Raw genomic sequence first — 24,612 nt, 5'->3', positions numbered from 1 at the left:
AACAACTGAATACCCCTCACCTCCCGCACTCATTTCAAGCAGGATGGAGAAACTACAGTGGATACAGAACTCATGTAAAAAACCAAAGGTCCTATTTAGAGCCAGTGTTTGGTTTGTCTCCTCTGGGCTGCTGTAGAAACATGGAGGTTCAACATGGTGGATTCAATGGAAGAGGACCCGCTCCCTCTGTGGTAGGTAAGGTAAAATAAACATAAAAATCCTGATTTAGAGGTGATTATACACTCATGAAAACATAATTATGGATATTATATTTAATTTCTGGCAATAGATCAGTATGGGTCAGTATGAGATATCCCATAATCCAGCTCCATAGCTTATTTTATCTATGCTTCGTTGACTGACAAACACTGACATGTTAGCGGCTCAGTGTGGCTGTACTAGGAAAAGCGGTGCTTTTAGCTAAATGCTAATTATTAATTAAGCATGCTAATGTGCAATGAACTCAAAAGACACAGACGAGGGTGATGGAAAGGTCATCAGTTTTGTAGATATTTGGTTATAAACCAAAAATATTATATAAATGTTACCAATATTAACAAATGTTTCACATGCTGGCAGTAGTACATTTTCAGACTTCCCCTTTAACCTTGAAATGTAACCCGGAGCATCTGTTATTGCAAATGCAGACACCAGCTGTGTGTTTTGGCAAAAAAACATTAGCCAACACATCATCATCACATCCTGGGCCATATGAAGTGTCTGCTGGATTGGGAGGTCCTTTAAACCACAGGCAGCGAGGCCCACCAGCATTCGCCTCTGATCTGTTGTAGGGCAGCCTAAAATTAGTGCCACTCATTGAGCAGTGTGGGTCAGAACTGGGCCGCCCAGCCCAGCAAACCTACTAATCAGCATGTTGAAATAGCTCAGGGTGGTCAGACTACTGTTTGTAATGTGCTGCATAATCAAAGAATCAAATAATTGTTCCAGTCTGTGTGAATAAACAGACAATGGTGTACATGCACACATACATGGCTATACACAGATTAGCTTTATAAGGGAATAACAGCACATCTGATATATTATATGAAGTATTTGGTACTATTAAACTACTATTTTATCTGAGAATTATTCAGATCTCACTTGTTTTAAAAAGTCATTAATGCTGGAAGCTGGCAGGTCTTTAGCTGCATAGCCCTAAGTTTGTGGTTTATAACACAAATATAGTGCTGACGATGCTGAGAGATGTCCCAAGCCACATAGAAAATGACAGTGACCTCCAGGTGTGATCAAATATTCATTTGCATGTCTGAATAGGATTAAATATTAGTGACCAGACATCACCTGATGTGCTTTGATGTGATTTGCTCAACATTAATCTGCCTGGCAACACAGGTTCTGCACACGTTTGCAAGTTGTTAAAAACTAACCGTGTCTAGGCTCAGTGTAGAACGACTCAAATAATAAGATTTAGAAATGATTTGCTTCATTTTGCTGAATTACAAAATTTACATGACGAAAAGCAATCATTCTCAACAGATGACTGATGATGTCATCAGGGTTATCTGGGCTTGAGCACTATGACTTTATAAAAGGAAGCATGTATTACAAGTTGGAAGCACTGGAGTTTGGTTTAACCCTTCTTTGTCAAGTGGTATAATGTGTGAGAAAATAAACCCCTGATGTCATAGTGATGTCATCGGGGTAATTGGCGTGGGCTTGGAGACTACAGGTTTATAACAGGACGCTTGCGTTACAAATTGGGGGCATAGAGTTTGAAAAACATGGGAGTCTACCAGGCAGACAGGGTCTAATTATGTGACAATACTGAGCTGCATTATGGGAATTGTAGGGCTTGACTAAAAGTAGGATACCTCAGCCGCCACTGCTTCAGTTTTGAGTATTCTTTTATTAAATCTGTCTCGCTCATCTCTAACTTTATGAAAGTGCAAAAATAAATCACTGGACTGCTCCTTTCAATGGTTAAATACACTTAAGTATACTTAGTGTTCAAATTCACCTGTTGTTGAATCATTTACTTTCTCAATTTACTCACACATTTTCTCTAAAACAAACTCTAACCAGTAACACAACAAGCTCCATGGGTCAGGCTGTACTGAGAGAGGTGAACTCATACAAAACTTAACATTTTATTAGCCGTTTCCCCCCACACCCCACAAGCAGCTGAGACATTCTATAAACACTTTGCCTGCCAGCCAGCAGCACAGAGGGCCCTTTGAGTGGGACCAGGGAGGGGAGCTGAGACTGCAGGGCCGGAGGGCTGAGGCCAAGCACGAGGGAGGATCGCTGAGCTGGGAAGGGCCCGCAGCCTCATAAACATGCCAAAGATTTTTTTTTTCTGTTAAGGTTTATCTATGAAAACATGCATGTTAGTATGCAACTAGATGAGCTATGAGTACAATCTAGTGTGATCGTTCTTGCATTCTTTCTAAGCAAGTGTTTTTGATCTGTTTTTCTGATAGATGGGAACAAAAAGACCATTCATGGCTTTTACTGCGAGAGCAGCTGGCGATGCCTGGCCTGGTGTACTCACGGCCTGCTAGCTTTTGACCACTTTACCCAGTACACTGCACAGAAGAACAGGTGTCTTACTTACACACACATACAGTACACACACACACACAGGGGCAAGCTTGGCTGCCCTCAAGAGCTGCCAGCACTTCCTCTTGTAGGGCTACATTTACTCTAGGAAAGGGTGAGGCTGAATTCTTTAGCTTCCTTAACCACTAAACCTCAGATGTTGATATCCAGGTACAATGATAGGCCTGTCCAGGCTTCCTAGAGGGACCTCAAATATTCATGAATCTGCAATTAACTGGGACCTGCACTGGTGTGACTCCTGCTGAAGCAGCAACCTCTATGCTGAGGCCAACACATTCAGACAGACACTTTGTATTAATGTCAAAGACCTGTCCACCTACAGAAAATGTGCCATATCTTGACCAAAGCAGGCTCAGCTAAATGCATCTTAAAAAGACAAAATCCTGATTCCTATTCAACTAATAGTGAGATTTATTATTTCCCTTTTGGCTGACATCTTCCTCTATAACTTCTCACTGTAATACATAAACCCAGAGACAGTCTACAAACACAGACAGCTTCCTCGGCCACAGCAGAAAGCTGTCAGTGTTGATGATGATAATTAATTATGGCAAAATAGACCCATCGGAGAGTTGGCCTCCTTAAAAGCCCACAGCTAATCAGCAGCTCTTCACAGCTACGCTTAACAAATGGCCTAGAAAACCAGAAACCAGGAGACAACACTTATTCTTCTATTCATAGGAAAAAGTCCCCTGTGATGAGTCAGTTTTAGACCAGCCGTTTCACAAAGATTTCATAGAGCCGATGGAGCCATGTAGCAGCAGGTTTGTTTGTGTCAGTTAGGAGGTGTTTCTAACGGTAAGATGGCCATTTTTCCAGGCAGAGACAGACTGCCACTATGCCATGAACTAAAACACTCACACAACAGCTGCAGCGACCGCGTCAATTCTCTGTCTGCAGTGTTCACATGTTCCATGGTCCAAATCTTACACTCCAGAAAGCCTAATTTAGGTATAACCACTGACTTGTGTCTTACACTGTACAGTTTAAGAAGCCGTGCAGCTGAACGGTTACACAATGCTCCACTAACTTGAGCACAAAGCGTCTTTACTCTGAGATTAAGTCAGCTTTACTGGGCCAGTTTAATAGATTTGAGTGAATGCCGCAGTGCTTGATAATAAATACAACAAAAAAGAAAAACTTTCCAACTGCTCCCTAAAAAAAGTCACTAACCACAAGAAAGACTGGTTTATTGCAAAAACTTGCCACAATGAGGCTCCCTGCCCCGAGGCCTAATCCAGCAACGTGCACAGTAATGTTATTACATCAGAAAGTAAATCCAGACTTCTGGTAATCCACAAAGCAAAAGGTCCACATGATGCAGCTGTGCCATTATATCAGCAACAAGTCTGCTCGGGACATAAAGCTGCAGCTCAGGCTCTGCAAGCATGGCGGCTTTAAACAGGGTGTCAGCACAGGGTACATTCAAGGTTCAGCGTGTGAAATTTAGGCAGCTCTGATTACAGAATATGGCAGAAATGGAATATCCATAACTGGTTTCAATTTCATTTCATTTATATAACGCTGACCCCAGCCTTTTTTCCCCTTTTCGATCGAGGCACAACCAACATGTGAGAGGTGAGAGGTTCTGAGATATATTTAGGGATGAGATTTATAGACAATTAGGCAGATTTTGAAATTTATCCTGACATGAACAGGCAGCTAGAAAAGGGGTGATGTTGTCTCGTCGTGATCTATGTATTCATTCATTATTCACTTAAAATAAGAATTGTTTGGGTTTACTTCCTGGTTACGTGGTGCACTAATTATGCACAATAGTTCCCACTCGGCCCATAGACTTGTGACATCACAGATTTTTAAAATCGCTTTTCTCAGATCAAGGAAGGTTTTACAAATATAAAACCTCTATGGATGTCCTGTCAACAGTTTTACAGATGCCTCTCTAATAATGGTGGTCTAATGAGAAAATGTTTCTGGGCCACTGCAATACTGTAGCCAAGTACTGTAGCCACTGGGAAAAATTGGAAGCATGGCTGGGCAGTGACACTGTATCCAATTCTTATTATACATCCATGGTCCTCTTCCACAGTGTGGCCTTTTGCTTTTTGTCACATTTTGCGGCCACCATAGCCTCTCCTTCGCAGTAGGAAGGAGAGGATGACCCGAGGGATTTGCAGTCCACAGTCATGCTGCTAGATGCTAAATGCTAAATGCTTCACATTGGTCCTTTAAAAGGGGAACTCCACTGATTTTACACTTAAAAGGTCAGTTTACTTGCCATGGAATCTACTATAGTGGCTGTTTAATGAGCAAGAAAATCAGTCTTGATTATAATAACACATAAAACACATCTATAATCCACTTATTAGCTTCTGTTAGAACTCCAAAGATGGAGTTTAGTGGACTTAAGTTAATTTAATATTGATTCCTATATCTAGAAGGGAGAAATGTCATAGTGATGTCATCAAGGTTAGTGGGTTGGACTTTGCGACTATATATGTATCAGATCATCAGCCTGCAAACTGCAGGAGCCTGAAAGATGTAAGCAGTCAACAGAAAAGTTAGATATCGGTTGCATTATGGGAAATGTAGGATCCAGTGTTTTTGGGCTAAAAGTTAGGATATCTCAGCCTTATGGTGCTACACTAAATCATTGGAGTGCAGTTTTAATATCATTCAAGTGAAAGCAGTTTATCTCCTTGTCATAAATGTATTTAGTCTTTGGAAACTGTGACTCTGCTCTTGGTTGTTTTCCTGCATAATGAAAGAAGGAGCTCTGAGTGCGACAATAAACACATCCTGACAATATGTTAACAATACTGTAAGATGAATGACATGGGCTGAATGGATTTCAGTCATCCAAGCAACATGCTAGCTTACACTTTATGCTGATTATAAGACTATCTGTTTGTTGGTCACATGCTTTGTGTCAAACAGCTTTTCGACTGTACCTCCTTATATAACAACACACTGTTCTCTGCTCATCTGCTTAATCTGTCCCACAGTGGATAACACTTTTTCTTTTTTTTTTTGGTGATGTGAGGGAGGGTCCAGCTCCAATCCTAACACTCTGCTCTCCATCCCCAATCCCTGTTTGGCCTCGACCAGCAACAATATGTGTCCTCGTGTGTCATTCACTTTGACAAACACTCCCATAGAGGAACAATCACTCCCGTCTCTCCTTGGCATTACCAAGTTACCCAGACCACTCTCCTTATCCCACTTAACATTGTTATATTGTTAACATGTCAATACTCGTGCTCAATGAATGATTCTCCTATTGTGTTCACACATAACAACAGGAAACACTGATGGCGGGCGCTTTGATTGGAAGCCAAACAGCACACTTTAAGTCCCTCGATCCACTTTTTTTGAGTGAGTTGTCAGGGCTTTTTTTTTTTTCGCCCTGACCCGCCTCCCGTAACAAAGAACCTCCCTAAATTTATCACGCTACACAAACCCCTTTAAGTTAATTACTCTCCACCGAGCACAACAACACTGATGCTTGATGACACGAAAACACTCAGGGTGGACAGGGCTGAGTGACTGGGAAGCCCGGGGGCAGCCTCTGTCTCGGTCAGAGTAGCTCTGTGAGAGTGCTGCAGCACTCAGTGGGCAAAGAGCAGAAGGGAGCGCAAAAGAGAGGGCAGGACTGCTTACAAAAGGTAAAGAAAACACTCCAGGGTTACTGTTTAGAGTCCATGCATGTAAAGGCCATCTTGTCAAATCCACCCCCTTCATGGCAGACTGACTTCTTACAGGCTCCAACCTGGTGAAAACCTGTTTGTCCTCTCTGGTAGGAAGGCAAATCACGCCTGACACACACACACACACACGCACACATTATGGATAGTTGGGAAGAGAGAAAATAAAATCCTCGTTAACAGGATGGGAAGACGAATACTATCAAATCTGGCCTCGTTTTTTTCTAGGACACATCAGCCATATTAGCTCTCATCCACTCAAGTAAACCCTCAAAAATAGCAAAAACAAGCAAGAAATGTGTTTGAAAAAATGAAGTGCATCATAATCCTGGCTCCAGAAAACATTTTAACATGGATATAGTGTTTCGGGTCAAAATAAAAAAAGACCACATGTGCATTTTACTCATCAGTGACTTATTCTTGGTGAAGTCCAGCCATGGCGAGCACTCAGTCATCTTTCATACAGTGATTATAGGGACCCTTTAATGTGCTTCTTACTACTTTATCATCTCTATCCATTAGAGTACTTTTCTGTGTCTAATCCTGAAAACTTTTTAGGAACACGCATGTATGTGTGTGTGTGTGTGTGTGTGTGTGTGTGTGTGTGTGTGTGTGTGTGTGTGTGTGTGTGTGTGTGTGTGTGTGTGCAGTGTGTCTCAAGAACCTACCCAGATCTCCCTGAAGGCTGTTGTCATGAGAGGTCCTGCTGGATGTGGTGGAGTCCCCATCACTGGGCCAGATCTGGCCCCTGATAATAGAGGCCTCAGACACCATCGCTCTCTGCTTCAGACATTTCTGAGACAGTGGTGTGGGTGGGCTGCTGCTGTCAAAGGAGTGCTGGGAAGGTGAGCGGCTTTTCTCCCTGTACATCTGATAGGTGGTGGGGCTGGGAGACACATGGCTGGACTGGCCCGAGGAGAAGTCCTCCTCGCTGGATGTTAAGTTCTCGTTGGAGCTGCAGTCTGGTGTGTAGCCTCCTCCCACATCGTCAAAGCTGCCGGGAGAGTAGGAGCGCCTCGGCCAGGTGAGGTGAGCGTCCTCCTCTATGCTGTGGTCCCTAATGTGGATGATTCGAGTGTCCCCGTCAGCCATCATTCCTCCAACATACACACTGGTGTATGGCTGGCACTCTGCTGGCTGCCGCTCAGACTTTCCCCCGGTGGAACGGATCACATTGTCTTTCAGGAAGTGTGGGTTGGCCTCGGCGTCATCGTATGACCCATTGTAGCTGCAGTTCCCTTCAGTGGACCTGCCTCTCCGAACAGCCTTGTTGATGTCCCCCATGGCGGCCGACAGGTTCCCTGGGAGGGAGTGCAGGGACCTCTTGCGCTCCATCTGCATGGCCTGACAGCCCAAGGTGCTGATCTTGTCCGAGACCTCCCTGTCGTTGACTTTGACCAGCCCTCGCTCGTGATGGTACTCCACATTCACATAGAAAGGTTTCTCAGACGACCCTCTGCCATCTCCGGCTGCATGAGAGCTGTCTCTCCTGATGCGCTCAAAGTTGGATCTCAGAGCTGCCACTGAGCCTGTGCCTAGCGGGAAATCAGGAGCCTCTGAGTCCTGGCGGACGGGTGACACCCCACCCTTCTGTTTAGCCGGGGATGCACCATCCACCTCTCCCTCTGGATGTGGTTTACACCTTGCTGTCTTTCCAGGCCCTCTCAGTGGGTGCTCCTCCACTGCTGTCTCGTCCGTGTGGGACCTCTGGTTGTCTGGGATAGTGGGCAGGTCTCCGTCATTCATCTGGGGCGTCCTTTTAAATCCCCATCGCTGCCCATCATAAGACTTCCTCTCCTTTGCAAGCAGAGTCTGCAGGTAGATCATCCGGAAACGCTCCTTGTTTACTTCCTTCTCTAAGTGCCTGATAGAAGTCTTGCATTTGTCCAGCTCCTGTTCAATGTCCCCCATTGAGTTCAGGTCCATGCAAGGGGGATCAGACTCTGGGAACTGGGCTCTCCATGCCTCCACAAAGCCCACTGGTTCAACCATTGTTATTACTCTGACATAAACCACTCAATCAACTAACAACACAAGCACACACCTCTAGAGCACAAACTGGATTTAACTGTTTACATGTGAACGCTTCCATGGTGCTAGAGAACAGAGAGGAAAAGTGCTGTCCAGGGTGAGGAGGAAGGATCAACTTTGCAGGGAAGAAAACCTGTTAGTGTACTCACAAAGACATGAACACAATCCTACAGAGGCAGGATCACTGCTCCAATCTCTTTACAGTCCAAGAAATGTGACTTTATCCTGGCTCCTGCACTTGATCTCCCTCTCTGCGTCTCTCCTCGTGGTCGTCTATCCTCTGGAGATCCTCTCTGTGTCTTCCTCTGTGTTTGGTGTCAGACTAACTCGCAGCTCTCTGCTGTTCTGGCTCTCCGGCAGCGTTACGAAAGAGGAGGGGCTACATGGACAGAATCCAAATATTAAAAAAACAACAACAACAAATCAAACGAGGATCAGTCAAAATGCTGTTTTTATGATCCAAAATTGTGATCTCAGGTTACAGCTGATTACGACAAGAGACAGTTCAGCAGAATTCCAGAGGAAATGTCAAAGACGAGACATAACACACTTTGAAGGCAGTCCCACGGTGTGATCCACATGAGAGGTTTGGTGCACAAAGGTGTTGTTTGAGAAGAAAAAAAAAAAAGATGTCCCGACCTTCAAAACAATTCAAACTTAGCCATGATTGTGATCCCTTTCTAACAGAAATCAGCTTCTTTATCATCCCTCCCTCCTGTCCAGCCCTAAATCTAGATCTCTCTCTCTGACACAGCACTCTTTTCCTTTCAGTTACTCTGAGTACACTATGCTTAAATCCTGCTAAAGTTCATTGTGTTGCAACCTGAAGCCGTGCCTCGTGCAGACATCGCCACCTGACGGTTCAAAAGTTCACACTGACACCGCGGTGCGTTCAAGTACAACAACGAGATACTCTCCCTTTACAGCCACATTCTCGACATGTAGCCATTATAAACCAAACAGCAAGTCATTTTATTTTAGCCGTGTTGAACCTGCTTGACATTTAAGTGCGTTCGGAATGAAGGAAAATAAATTAAATAAATAAGAAATAAATTTTTTTTATGATATTTGTTCACCCGCAACAGCAGGTTATATGTGTCTATTTTGCTCAACGTATTATCGACTGTTACGCACACACGGCTGAGTTTCTATAATTTATTTAGCGACTACGCAGTTTGCGCATATTCAGCGCAACATAACTCCAGCTAAGCTACTTCCTGTTAGCAACCAACTCCCGACGCGTTCACGGTTACCATGGGCTTGTTGACAACAAGGCCAGCCAGCAAATGTTGTGAGTTTGTCTTTGTCGTGTGTGAATAATTATTTCAGGTCTGCTTTTAAAGGTTTATTCGCACGTTGTGTTGTTTGTAAGTCGACGACACGGAGCTGAGTTAGTTAGCTAAACGTTAGCAGAGAAGAGGACTCGTTGACTTCCAGCAGACGAGCTTTACGTCGTCCAGCATGAGCGAACAGCTGAAATTCGTCGTTGAACAACTCAACAAAGAGCCTTTTAAGAAAAACCTGAACCTCATCACGTTTGACTCGCTCGAGTCGATGCAGCTGCTGCAGACTTTAAACGATGTTCTGGCTGAAATCGACCCAAAGGTGAGGACACACATCACTGAAAACTGGTTTAAGCATATCAGCCACGTCAAGTGTGTGACATTCACATTGATTCACTGCTACTTCTGTCTTTAGCAAGCTATAGATATCCGTGAAGAACTGCCTGATCAGACCATAAAGAGGACGTGTGCTCTGCTGGGGATGCTGAAGTACAAACCTCCCAGCAACTTCTCTGATGTGTAAGTCATCCGGTGACAGTTTTAATACCTCAATGTTGTGAAGATTTGATCCTATACTATTATTCTGCTCTTTTCTCATGCAGGAGCAGCTTCAGACAAGGTTTGGTGACTGGCAGCAAGCCCGTGGTCCACCACATCCTCCACTGGCTGCTGCAGAGGGTCCCCGAGCTGAAGAAAAGGGCTTATCTGGCTCGCTTTCTAGTCAAACTGGAGATTCCTGCAGAGTTTTTGCAGGACGATGTTATCAACGACACCTATCACCAGGTCGTCGACGTATTAGTCACGTATACATTTCATTTACACACTTTTCAAAAGGCTAACAATCTAAAACACTGTTGTGTGTTGACAGTATGAAGAGCTGGTGGAAGGTTTTAAGTTATATCACAAGGAGTGTGAGAAGCTGAGGACTTCAGGCTTCTCCACAGCAGAAATCAGAAGGGTAACAAACACTATAAGCTTTTCTCCGTATGAAACTGTTTGTCAGTGTGTGAATAATGTAATATTTCACCTCCTGAAAGTTGATATGATGCGCTAAACTAATCTCTCTTTCCTCCAACAACAGGACATTAGTGCTATGGAGGAGGAGAAAGACCAACTAATCAAACGTGTGGACAGGCTGAAGAAGAGGGTAAGGCAGGCTGTTCGCTCTTCAAATACTCCGAAGGCTTTAGGATTCACTGAGGAATGAAAACATGACCCCGCACCTATATTACCAGCTTCTCCAATAGACCTGTCAGGGATCTGACAGGCTGCAAAGCTGTTTTAACAAGGCTGTGAAGTAATGAGGTGTTTATTTAACGACCCTTACGCTCAGTCCCTGCCAAAAGGTGCAACCGGACCCTCTGTCAGAGATGCTTGCTTATTTCTGCTGACCAGGTGGAAGCCTGTGATCAGATATCATTGTCATATTAATGTGTGGATCCACTAGGTGGAGTCAGTGCCCAACCATCAGCGGATGCTGGAACAGGCCAGCCAGCTGCGAGTGGAGAAGGAGAGAGAGGACTCACTGACTCACCAGAAGCAAGAACAGAAGAACCAAGTAAATGCTTCACAGTCACATTTACTCATCGATGTATCATCTCCTGAGATATCATTCCACCAGTTAAACAATATTCTGTCTGCTGTGCTTTGGAGGACTGAAAAGAAACATGAACATGTAGTATCTCAGCTGTTTTTTTCCTCCATTTATCATTAAGTCTTTGCAACACCTCACACTGTAAGAGCTTTAGATTCTTGTTTACTATCAGGGCTGAAACATCAATCCATCATCTCTGACTGCGTATCCTCATCCGGGTGGGGCTGGAGTACACTGTTGACAAGTCACCAGCTCATCACAGGGCACATAGAGAACAAACAACCATTCACACTCACATTCAAACCTATGGCCAATTTAAAGTCACCAGTTAATCTATATGGACACGTGGGAAGAACATGCACACAGCCCCAGCTGAGGTTCAAATCTAGAACCTTCTTTTTTCACTAATTTTATGATGATTAATAGACTAATGATATATGATATGATATCAATGAATCATCATGAAGATTATCTGCAAATTAATTGATAAAGAAAACAATCTCCTGCAAAGTTGCACCCTTTTAGGATCAAGAGACCTATTAAATATTACAAAATTGATCCATCCTGCTGCAAAATTACAGCTTTTTCTGTTGTTACTATAATTTTCTGAATTGTATTTAAACACATTTTCTGAAGTTGCTTGGGAAGAACCAACTTTCAAATTCTTTTATTGAAATATGTTGAAAAGATCGTAGAGAAGATGAATTTGATCATCAAGTAAAGGGATACTTTGGGTTTGTAAGAGGTAGTTATATATCTAACTACAGTGGACAGCGTTTGGTGTGCTCCCAATTTGGAGAAGCAGACAGAAGTACTGGTATGCAAGTCGAGCAAAGAACTGCTGTGGACGGGGTCAGCAGATAAACGTGTTTCATGCCACATAAAGAAGACCCACCTATTTTCTTCGTCTTTGTTTTTTTTAGTCTTTTATTATGAATCCCTTTGGGAAAAAACAAGTGATCTGAAGATATAATCTAGAATGCTGTTGGGGACACATGACGTGCATTGTTCTGACATTTATCAACCAAACTATTTATTAATCAAGATAATAAACAGAAGATTACCCACTAATGAAAGTAGAAAGTCACTCTAAACATGGCCCTGGATGTTAACACTCCCACGCTACCTGCACTAGTAATCATTTTGTGTGTTCAGCTGTTCCAGGCCGAGCAGAGGCTGCAGAGATTGCAGCAGCAGTTGAAGGATTTGCGACAGGCAGCAGCAGATGCCAATCCAGAGAGTGAGTACCCGCGTCCTGCTGTTTCCTCTGCAGGGCACAGCTGGATTGGTAGTTCAAGGACACAGCAGAGTGTTAGGAGGGGGCGTCCCACAGTTAATAGGCCTTCATCTTTTGAGATCCTCTAGTTGTACTGATTTTGAAGTGCTATGATAGAGCTTATTTGATGTTGAAATTGTCTCCTTTTGTTTTCATCTGATACTGTTCAGCTAGCTGAGAGATTTACACATTTGCAGTTTCTAAAATGCCAAAGCAATGGAGACAAGGGTGGAGTCGCACAATTAAAGTCGCTTATCACAATTACTCTACGTGTGTCCAAAATAATATTTCAGGGTGCTGTTGTTCAGTCTAAGTAACATTTGAAAGACACACAGGATATTAGCGGCATGTTGATTTGCATGTGTAACTGATATTTACTGTTTCAAAGACATTAAGCTCAAAGTGCTTAAAAGCTCTGTGTCTTTCAGGCTTAATGAAGAGGCTTGAAGAGGAGATCAAGATCAACTCCTACATGGTCTCTGAGAAACTCCCCAAAGAGCTGGAGGGTATGAGGCGTACAGTGCAGTACCTGCACAAAATAGCATCAGAGCCTGCCATGGGCCAGGCCGATCTCCAGGAGCTGGAGGACAAGGTCAGGACCAGGATGTGGCGTTAAATCCTTAAACCTCCATACAGTGTCCTAAATTCTGACGAATGTTCTCTGTAACTGTTTACAGATTAAAGAGGTCGATTCTCAGATCAACCAACTGATTGAGAAGAGGATGATGAGAAACGACCCCATGGACGATAAACTGACCCTTTACAGGCAACAGGTGAGACTACATAGAATGTCTTTCTTCTGTTAGTCTGTTTTGTCTTGGGTGAGCTCTGCTCTACAGGAGCTAACTGTGATGCTGTGTGAGTTATGTTTACGTTTAGTGTTACTCACCAAAAGTAACTGAAGTATTTAAAAATTAAGCACTGAAGCCACTGACAGTGTAAAGAATGGACAGCGTATGCATGACATCATCCGTAGATTTCAGAAGAGCCATTTTGAAGCTCAGAATATGTGACCAATAGATCATTGGCAGACCTGAGACAGACTGAATGACGCCTGGTTGCTCAAACAATCACACAACATCTGTAACAGCACCCACCTGTCATTAAAAGCAGCCATGCTGTTAATCCTGCATAACTTTAAGCCTTAATATCATATGAACAGATGAGTTCTCTGAAAATTCACTCTCAGTACAGTTGTCATGAACGGGGAAACTAGGTATAGAGACCAAAACCTTTTTTTGTACCAGGCTGTAAACATGTTTATTTCTGCTGTGAAGTTGGACATTTTAACATGGGGACTAATGGAGACTGACTTGTTCTGTAGCCAGCCTCGAGTGGACATTCGAGGAAGCCGCTTGATTGAAACATATCTTGGCATGTTACCGCCACCTTATTGATCAATTCAATAGTGTGAAACTATTGGAAGGTCTGTGTGTGGGGACACTTGTGTACATATATGCATGCGCATTACATACAGTAAATAAAACCATTCGTACTAGCTACTAGAAGTCAAAAAGTCAGCAACACAGGAAACCTTTAATTAGGTTCATTCATGTCAATGCATTGATATTTTGGGTTATTTATAAAGTAAAAAAAAAGAGTCTGTTCTCAGTGTACATGCACTGGAGGATTCAAGTTTTCACGTCACACTTGTGTAAGTTGCACATTGGACCACAGCTGGCTCCCAGCCTAGTTTTGGTGAACACGCAGCAAAACATCCAAGTGAAGTGAGTGTAGGGGGTCTTTAGATTTCATTCTAACACATATCTTTTTATACTAGCTGCCTATCTCTTGACCATTTGGTTCCCTCATAACATTGCTATTGCTCAGTTGCATTCACACTTCCACGTTTACAATAATCCCTCAGAAACTCTTCTGTCATGTTTGTAAATCCAGTGTAACGTGACTCTTGCAGGCCTCCATCATCATTCGAAGGAAGGAGTCAAAGGCAGAGGAGCTTCAGGAAGCGAGGGAGGAGCTGGCCGCGGCAGAGAGGGAGCTTAAGCAGAGAACCAACCAGGCACAAACTTCAGATGGGGAAGAGGTCATCCGGGGTGATGAGGTACACTGTTGGAAGTGATTCTTCCAGTCACAGAGTAATGCAATCTCTAAATGTGATCCATCTCTCAGTCTATGTTGATCTTATTAAGTGGACATACAGGATGTCTTGCCTTGTTTCTGGGAAGTTTACTGTCAGGAGTCCAAAAAAAAAAGTATGATTTCTGTATGATTCTCTTCTTGGTGCTCTTCTGCTAACTGCTAACATCTTTATCTAAGTGTGCTCTAGTAGATTTGCAAACCGCAGAAAACACAAGAGGCTATTTCTGTTCTTATCCAAACACAGACGGGCTCACTGTCTAATGTTACTTATCCCTTTTCCTTACTCTCCCCCACATTCCCATGCAGAGCCAGAAATAGAACACAACAGAGAATATCCAGAACAAGGAACTGTACAGGACAAAGTGCCTGAAAGTTGGCCTTTTCCCTAATCTTTAGTGTAATCAACCCCCCTAATTCAAGTCAGCTGGACACATTAAACAGACTTTGGGCATAAAACCTTTGGCTTTATTTATATCCCATGACGAGGATGTACTCCCCCCTTCAGACGCATGGCATGGTCTACTCTGACTATTTGCAGGGAGAGAAAAATTTAAATATTGTTGCACTTAAGTAAGAAAGCCTTTGAGCGTTTACATCTCTGCCTCTGCATACATTACACTTAAAGAGTCGCCTATAAACGGCTCTGTATTAGCAGAGGGATGCTGATAGATGGAGGCTGTGCTGTGACCGTGTGCACTTGTGTGGATGTGAATTTTTTTTTTTATAGCCTGCCGTTTGACGCACATTGATATGAGCTAGGCTCTCTGCCAAGGCAAGAGGGTCCATAGCATGTCTGAAATTCAACAGCTCTCCCTCCTTTGCCGTCAGTCCCAGTGCATGTGTGCCTCCTACTCCAGGGAGGTTGTTCCGATGCTGATCGACCTGACCTCTGACCTGCCTGTGTGGGGTAAAATAGGGAAAACATTTAGCATTGTTAATCTTTGTGATAGAGATTTGAGCATTGCAACAGATTTTAGCATCAATGCATTATTGCTACATTACTTTAAAAGAAGTGAGTCCAGTGCATACAGACTGTGGACATCCGTCTCTGGCCTCTGCAGTGCATTGTAATGGTTTTACAGATTGTCTGGGTTTTTACATCGCACAATACTGACAGTGGGTGTTTTTGCAGCAGAGACAAAACCGATGCTTTCACTGATTCCGGCAGATGATGAGTGAGTGAGAGAGTGAAATATAAGTGGAAAAATTACTTCTAACATGTTTATTCTTTTCAGGGAGGGGAGAGAAAGCAATCATCTGAGTAGAGCAGTGGTGGAAGAGTAGCAAAATACAACATGTTGATGGAAAAAGTTCAGACAAAGGCGATTATAGCAATATATTCCAATTAATTTAAGACTGACTGACATACCTTTTTAAGTCTGACTGAATGAAATGATGAAAGGAGCCTGTTTGTAGAGACAAAGAGGGCCCTTGAGACTAGACATGAATGAAGTTAATGGAAAATGTTTTGTCGAACGCAGCTTATCAGACTCCTCCGTAGTTTCGGGCCACCAGCCATGGTGGAGATGATCACTTTATCAGAGGTATTTTCCATTCTGCTGGTTGTGTGTCATCACATGCCACCCACCAACTGCAGGGTCTCTGTGAGAAGGATGACTACATCTGCTCGTCATTGGTTGGCCAGTAACGTGAAACCACTTTATCAAGCAGCCTCTTCGCACTAGTTAAATTTAGTCTTACTGCAGTCAGGACACTGTCACTGATCTGAGTAACTTTTTTATGAAATATCACAGCGTTCTTTATTGTGGTTAGCCACATTTTATTTTCAAAGAGTTACTCTGCTACTGTGCACAAGGTTCTATACATCTGGCGTATCTCCTGCACCACTCATGCTTCTCTTGACTGTGACTGAGTCAAGTGATGGTGTGATGACTGTGCTGTTGGCCAGTTTAACAGCAGTTGTTTTGGGGACATGCTGTTGGGAACGCTATGCAGTATTATTCTGCTGTGCTAATTCCTCTCTCAGCCATGTCTGCCCTTGATGTCCCAAAATACACAAAGAATAAATGTACACACACACACACACACACACACACACGACACTCACACACATCAAGCTTCACGGATCCCCAAAGGACATGAAGCACATTCTGTGATTTCTGGGGCTGTTCTCTCGTGTCCATGTTCATTTATAGCTGCTCTTCATTGTGGAGGAGTTTCATTGTGTCCCAACAGACAGACAGACAGTCAGACAGACAGTCAGACGGTCAGGGTGGGTGAGTGACTGAACATCCACTTAAAGCAGTTATTCTGCCAGATGAAGCTGTTTGCTAGTGCATTGCTGGCTGTGATTCTGAAAGGATCGAGTGACCGATTCAGATCATGGCATGGCCCCTGCTCACTGCTGTTTGCTAATCCCTTCCCTCCTCTGGCTCAGCCCATTGTCTTCTCCTGTTGCCTTTCACAGTGTCTCAGCTGTGCCGGACACCATGTCTTCAAATAGAAACATGTCTTTCACAAAATTTCCTGAAGAAACGTTGATGTTTTCTTGCTTGTAGCAGGCACGTGAACACCGATTTGAATGACCCAACATTAAAATATATGAAACTTGTATGCTATAATATGTAGGGGAAAGGGGTTAATCTGACTGCAGGTGCTTCAAACTCTACAAATCGTTTTATCATCATTCAGCTTGTTTTGGTTTTACAGTTGTGTGTTGTATGTATGAGACTCTGCAGCAAGCAGCTCTTAAAAACCCACTGTACACTGCCAGCCCTGCACCAACTCTCAGACATACAAAGTTAGCGACTAGCTGCCGAGCATAGTGAAGCATTTAGCAGCTAAATGTGATTTGTGATCGGAAAAAAAAGCACTAGAGCCAAATATTGTGTGAGTGGGTGTAGAGCAAACCAAAGCAGTGACATTTGAAGTTAATGCTGCTCAGTAACTGCTCAAAATAAGCAATAATTTGCTGACATGAACTCACAAAGTTTTGTTTCTGCAACCACAAAATTTCATTTAAAAGCTTTGTTGAGCATTCACTTCTCTTCACAACTAATATCAATGTGTTTTATTGTCTTTAAATTGCTCTTTCCTTGTTCCTCCAAGCTGAAACGCTTGTTAGTGAAACTGCGCAGCAAGGGAACTGTGTACAAGAAGAAACGTCAGGAGATCGCTGAGCTGAAAGCAGAATTCGGAGTTCTGCAACGGACAGAGGAAATTCTCAAGCAGAAACATGAGACCGTCCAACAGAAACTGGTAACTCTTACTAACTCCTGTGTTTAACTTTCATACACTCAGAGCAAAACAAAGGGAGGAAAGGACTGTCTAAATGGGACTTGTTGGTTTTATATTAAGTCTTTTAATATATTTTTATGGAGCTTCATTACACACTGGTAGTACTTCGGTAGAATCTCTAAATGTACTGTAGCATCACTTTAAATGTGTGCTCTACGTGGCCCACAGAAACCCTCCATACTGCCCTCTCTGCCCATAGCATTCATACTGTACCCAACCCCCTCTCCTCCCTGCACTCATGCTGCCATTCCGTATGTGCCGTTTTTACTTGATCTCCCCATTCACGCATTTTGCATTAACAGTGAAGTGGTAGAAGCTTCCTGGAAATGGCCTTACACACTGCTGTGCGGTTCCAGCACCTGACTTGTTGATAGGCTGTCTGACGCAGGCTAAGCTGCTATTTCTGATAGCTGCATCTGCTGCCCCTCCTCTGTCTGCATCCCACACTAGGATTTGTTAAAGCAATGAAAGTTTTCCTTCTGATCACATGTCTAGCTGGTGATGTGTCTGCTCGCCTCTTCACGTGTGAGCCAGATTTTTCAGCTAGATGGATCTTCTATGCATTCTAACACCTTTGTAGTGGATAGAGAGAGTCAAATGAATTATGTGATGAGCCGGGTAGCTCTGTAAATGCAGCTGAAATATGCTGTCCCAGAGTCATTTGTATTGTAAGATCCAAAAAGAACACACTTCAGTTGTTGTCACTGATAGCACACTGAGATTGGGATGACTCCCTTAGATGAATTCATTCTAAGTGTATATGAACATTTGATTTCACTCCTGAATTTGTTCGTGCGGGGATAAGTTACTGTGTGTCTCTGTTGTGTTTTTCAAGCAAACTGTGGAAGCTGAGAAGGGGATCGCTGGCTACAGTAACACTCAGGAGGAGCTGGAGAGAGTGTCGGCCATCAAGAGCGAGCTGGACGAAAAGAAGGGACGCACACTGGATGACATGTCCGAAATGGTAACTTTACCAAAAGGTCATTGGGTTTAATCCACCCTGAAAATTATTTTATTTATTTTTATTTATCTTTTTAATATCATACATATACTAACATTTATTGGACAGTCAAGGTCCTGTGGTATCCCTCACTCTATTGGCGCAGAACAACTTTCTTCCAGGCCATCTCCACAGCAAATTTTGACCTATCCCAGTAGGAAAAACACAGATGGTACTCAATAAAATGAATGACTGATGTATTCTATGTAGCTGCTTTGGTTCCAGGGTCCTTCTGTCATGCATGCTGGCCAATGATGCTGGCTCACTGGGACACTCAAAAGGAACAGAGCCGTTGTCACTGTTATTAATAACACCTGTCCTTGTCCAGCTACGACAAGTGAAAATGGCATATTAACACATGGTGTTAGGTGACCTCGTGTAAGTTCCATCACAACTCTACCCGAGTCGAGTTTTAGCAGAAGTCTACTCAGGCAAAGTCAAAAGGTGTGCAGAGGATTTGATTAAACTCAAAAGTTTGAGTTTAATGTAAATGCTTAACATTATCCCAGCATCATTCACAGCCTCTACCTTATCCATCACCCTGTCATTCTTTTGTGTCAAGGCCCAGAGGGAAGCAGTTGCAACTGATTAGGCCATGCTCCAAGCTGTAGTGAGTTAGTTGATCACCTTGGCAGCTTGTTCATTTGGCAAGCTGCAGAACACTGCTAACGACGGAGTCGAACATCCCCGGCTCCAACCTCAAAGCGAACCTTTACTCTGGAATCTGATTGCGAAGCCATAAAGCTGAAATCTATAATGTTTGAATGAATACTTCCCTAACTGTTCCTAAACCTCTATTCTAGCTTTCACACTCTGTGTCCTCTTCGACTGAGAAGTGTTGCTCAGATTTGTCAGGTTGCTCAAGTCTGGCTCATAATGCTGTCTAATGTCATCATCTCAGTAAATCATTAGTCTCAGACACATTCCCTAGTGTCTTTTCTGCAGACGATAAATGTGCTCATTACAAATTTGACCAAAACATTCTATTTCCTCTACATTTACTGTGCTTGTTGTAAAATTCATCTTGTTTTTGCCTTGACTTTACAGGTAAAGAAATTAAACTCTATGATCGTGGATAAGAAGGCTGCTCTAGCACCAATTATAAAAGAACTGAGATCACTGAGACAACGCTGTCAGGTGAGAATGACATAACACCCCTACTTCAAAGAATCCTCACTATATCAGTGTGAGGCTTCAAAAGCCATGACAAATTATTGTTGTTGACCTTACACACACAACTAAGACATAAAAGAATCCAGACAAGATTTATGAGTTGTTCTGATGGGGGTCAACAGAATCTGTGCACCACTAATCTGCTATAAAAGTGACATAATTAATATGTACAGTATGTAGGATGATGTAGAAATATATGCCAGTGCACAGGATTTTTCCTGAACTATGAATCAGTCCTAAATTTCAAAACAAATGGTGTGATCTTTGCCATGTGCCTGCAAGCCAGTAAGAGTTAACTTGCATTGTGTTTGTGTGCTATCATGGACAGGGTCCATTAAGAATAATTTACGTAGTCCATAAATAAAATGCACAATGGGAAAGCCCCCCATATCGCTGAGCTAATGCGGAGGATTAAATTTTCCAACACGTGTTCCCAGAACCGCTCTTCCATCTTACTGGGTAATGTCTGCTAATGAAGAGCTGCAACAGGAAGACATAAATAGACTTTGTAAGAGCCTGCTGTAAGTTTAACTGCTCAAATGCCAACTGTGATGTTATGTTGATGTGAAACAGAGTGTGATACGAGGTTTGAAAATGGTGTATTCTATGTATTTGTCTGAATTCGTATATGTATGTAATATGTTAAGTCATTTATCACTCAGTTCCTGTGTATGACTGTTTGGATTCCTGTCTCACCAGGAACTGAGCCAGGAATATGAGGAAAAGAAGGCACAGTACGAAAGCTGTACTGCTGGTTTGGAGAGCAACAGATCTAAACTGGAGCAGGTATACAGACAGACATAAGTATTCAACACATCAACATTTCTTTTCATTTGACATATTTCCAATTCCCGTCAAATTTAGACCAGACATCGGACCAACATTCCAATCCATAAAAAAGTGAAAAAAGGGTTAGCCACCAAGGGTTAGCATTTGTTACCGAGCTATCAAACAAGAAACATCTACGATCGGTCGACACAAAAAGATTTCCCAACACCTTTGCAACATCGTTGAGCTACATAGGTGTGGCACTACGTCCCGACAGATTTGTCAACTCCTAAATGCTCCTATAAGTACTGTTGTGGATATTATCCACAAATGGAAGGAGCATCACTTCATCATGAAAGGACCATGAATCTTTTTAGCAACAATATGCAGCATATGTTTGCAAAAAAAGTTTGGAGATGGAAGCATCATGGTAAGGAGCTATATTTTTTTGTCATGATACTGGTAAATAATCAATAGGCAGATAAATGGAGCAATGTATTGGGAGAAGAATATGTTGCCATTCACCTGGGGTGAGACGTGAGCAGGTCACTAATCAAAAACATACTGCAAAGGAGACAGTCTGAGCAAAATAAAGGTCTTGGACTATCGATCATCAGACTTAAACCCAATAGAGAATTTGTGGAAAGAACTGAAGATCAAGATTTACCAGTGGACCCACCTGAATCTGCGGTTAAATTTAAAGACCATCTTGAAGCTGCTTCTCAGCCAAGTATTAAATAAAATTCAGTCGATGTGTTCAATACTTCTTACCTGTGTCATTCCACTTTATTGTACATTTTTAATGTTTTTTTATGGTTTGGAATGGCAAGCATTAATTTCATTGTCGACAATTTCAGTGTATGTTTGTGTATAAATCTCTATTCATGTTCATTCAGGAGGTGAAAGCACTGAGAGAAGAGACATCACAGGATGAAAACAGATATCATTATATTAACTCCATGTCAGAGGCAAGTATTAAAAAGATTGTGGCAGAATAAAACAAACATTTAGCTATTTAACACAGTGGGTGTGTCATCCATCATTATCACTATTTGTTTTACAAGCCAAAATATTAGAATTGACACTCTGAACTTTGAACAGTGACTTGTCCCCACCTGGATGTGGAGGAGTGAACAAAATGTTGCAGCATTTTACATGTGGCCTTCCCCCAAACACCCACTGTGACCGTAATCTCAATCTCTCCGTCTCTGTCCTCCACAGATCATTGAAATGCAAATACAGCGGGCGGCTGAGGAGATGAAGGCCTATGTGTCCTCTGATCCGCAAGAGAGGAAGAAAGCCATCAGGTGAGCATGCTGAGCCAGGCCAGCCAGCTGCTTGCAACATAAATACCCCTTTTACCTCAGGAAGCTCTTGTTACAACACAGTCGGTTAAGCCTTTGTCGCTTTATTCTCTCATACAGCACAGCGAGTTGCAGAAACTCATTACCACACCTCGTGATATCAAGATATGCTGATGCACCACACCTTTTATTTAAAAACACTGGGTGAGATCAGCATTTGAAATTTGCAAAGGGTTGCATTTGAAATATATCTTTGTGCTTCTTTTGTAGGGAAGTGTACATGAAGAACATCGCAGAACAGGAGCTGCTCGGCAAGGTGAGAAAAGTGTGTTAGAAACTGACCTAGCAGATGCCATGAGGCAACACTTGGAAATAAATATTCCTTTATCCTGTCAAGAGAAAAGCAGACAAGGACACTTATTGGTTTACAAGTTTACATAAATGTAGATGGGGAATATTTTTATAATTTGGCCTCTTAATGTTTTGTAATCAGAAGGGCTGCAAACACCGACGAGACTAATCACTCTTTTCCTTTGTGGACTCCAGAAGTTACGTGAGAAGCAGAAGATGGTGAGGGAGAGCCACGCTGCGAACATGGAGCAGATGACAATGTGGTGTGACCTGGAGCAGCTGATGGTGTGCAAGAAGCAGTGCTTCATAAGAGCTCAGAGCCAGGCATCTGTTGGGCAGGTCATACAGGAGGAAGGAAAGGATAGGCTAGTGCTGTGAGGACACATCTAGGCAGGGTCAGCTGCAGGTCCCCTACAGAGCATTCACTACACAGGGTCTAACTTCATATTCTGTACCTTTGTTATGTAAACGGTTACTGGTTTGTTTCATGGTTCACTGGCATTCTTTCCATCCATCTTCTCTGTTACACACTGCCATCCTGTTTCACTTGACAGTATGTATTATGTACCACAACTTAAAGAACCGACACCGAGAGGTGTTGCAGGCCACAGGGATCCACTGTCTCTGCCCCCTTTATACTCCATTTTGGCCCGTCTTTAAGAATACATGTTTAATCAAAGTGTTCAACGATAAGAGCATACAAAGTGGTGCACTTCAGATGTGGTCGCGGTCAACTATTTTTGTCAAGGACTACTATGACCTTGGACAGGGTGTCTTGCCAATTTTGGAAATTACTGGGACCTCCCTTTGCTTTGGAACAGTGCTTGTTTCTTTTCTGTTTACATCACAACAAACACTTTTTCTGTAATAGATCCTTATTTGAAGATAAATTATTTCAACATTTAAGACATGTTTTGTCTATGTATTTCTATTAAATATATTTACTATTCATTTTGAGTTGTCATAAAAGTGAATACCTGCTGTGAGAGAAAATCAAGTAACAGATTTGATGTTGATTATGTTTGCTTCCTTTAAATGGAGTAGCTTAAATGCATGTCACCTTGTGTCATGTTATATATAACAAACAGTTTACAAAAGGAAGTGTGTGCAAATTGTGTGTCTTTATTACTAATCTCCACCTGACATCTGACAGGACCGAACAGTTTTTCATTCCCGTGCTTAAGGTTGATTACTTATTTTTAGCAAGGTAACATGGCACACACTTCTGCCCACATAGACTATGGCTTGAGTGTCTCATATTGTTCCCAACAAATGTCTTCATGGATGTTTCATGACCCCACCCTCCCTCCACAACAGAAACTTAATCTGCTGTTGACAACCAATGTTAGTGGCTCCAGTGCCAAACGGATCAAGTGTGCATTGTAAAAGGCAGCTTCATGTCCAACTGGGCAGTGGCAAGTTATTATTGTTACAGCACCTTGTGCTTCTTGAGGCCTTATTAAGATGTGTTAACAGATGATGCACGCCAGTCCTGTAGAACATCTGACAGTGATATCGCCCCCCCTGAGGGACACAGTAGGAGGGGGGCAGGGGTTGACCTAGTGCCCTCACACTGCCTTTACAGTTCTGCGGATGTAGTTGATTAATCTAGTGTAGTGTGGCTTTATTGATTGTGCCTCACAAATAAGACTTTCTTGCAATATATACTGAGGCACTGGTTGCTTCAGTGTGGCTCATTTTTTGTCCTTAGTGAGTGTTGATCATTTAAACTGTCTGAGATGTTAGCCCATCTTTTTGTTCTCGTCTCTGAGCATGCACACATTCCTGCCAAAGGAAAACACAGCCCCCCTAGTCGAGTGTAAATGAGGTAGTAATACAATAAGACATGAGGATCTGTAATGGGATGCCTGCAGTCAGTGTGAGGGAATGGACTGGTTGCGCAGCATACATTTTGACATGTCCAAGCAGGAATGTCACAGGTATATCAATGATGGCTGCATTCCACTAAGAAGATCCTATCGTGCATGCTTAATGGCACCGAGCCATCATGACTGTCATTAAGTCCAAGTGTAAACCTGTTAGTGAGTCTATAGACGCAGGTTACACTAAACAGTGTTTGGGAATAGTGACGTTGGTTGCTTGACAGTACGGAAGCCGAGAGTTGGCTACATGAAATGAATTTTTAAAAAAGTAAGAAAGAAAAGTCCACGTCACACTACGTCATATGCGGCTTCCCATAAAACACGTCACACATGTAGGAGCAGTGAC

At 42.8% G+C, this 24,612-nt stretch overlaps 2 protein-coding genes across 2 annotated transcripts in view; one reads left to right on the top strand and one right to left on the bottom strand.

Annotated features, from left to right (window-relative positions):
- The window catches only part of si:dkey-91m11.5 (BCR activator of RhoGEF and GTPase), a 32,171-nt gene extending 22,429 nt beyond the window's left edge, over positions 1–9,742 (bottom strand). The window contains exons 1-2 of the mRNA XM_027277487.1: positions 8,827–9,742; positions 6,914–8,655 (exon numbers count right to left, since the gene is read on the bottom strand). Coding sequence (XP_027133288.1) covers positions 6,914–8,237 — 1,324 coding nt within the window. The 5' untranslated portion in view covers positions 8,238–8,655; positions 8,827–9,742. The remainder of the gene's footprint in view (positions 1–6,913; positions 8,656–8,826) is intronic.
- Positions 9,738–23,333, top strand: ift81 (intraflagellar transport 81 homolog). Its single transcript, XM_010740213.3, has 18 exons — positions 9,738–9,881; positions 9,975–10,078; positions 10,162–10,342; positions 10,428–10,517; positions 10,641–10,706; positions 11,007–11,117; positions 12,309–12,393; positions 12,858–13,021; positions 13,107–13,202; positions 14,345–14,491; positions 17,599–17,748; positions 18,623–18,751; positions 19,835–19,924; positions 20,660–20,746; positions 21,625–21,696; positions 21,950–22,035; positions 22,303–22,348; positions 22,579–23,333. Exons 1-18 carry the CDS (start codon positions 9,738–9,740, stop codon positions 22,759–22,761), a joined length of 2,031 nt encoding a protein of 676 aa, XP_010738515.2. The 3' UTR covers positions 22,762–23,333.
- Positions 23,334–24,612: the final 1,279 nt, after the last annotated feature.

This window comes from Larimichthys crocea, chromosome III (assembly GCF_000972845.2).
Source record: "Larimichthys crocea isolate SSNF chromosome III, L_crocea_2.0, whole genome shotgun sequence".
In the NCBI taxonomy this organism is placed as follows: domain Eukaryota; kingdom Metazoa; phylum Chordata; class Actinopteri; family Sciaenidae; genus Larimichthys; species Larimichthys crocea.
This window is presented reverse-complemented; position numbering and strand designations above follow the sequence as displayed.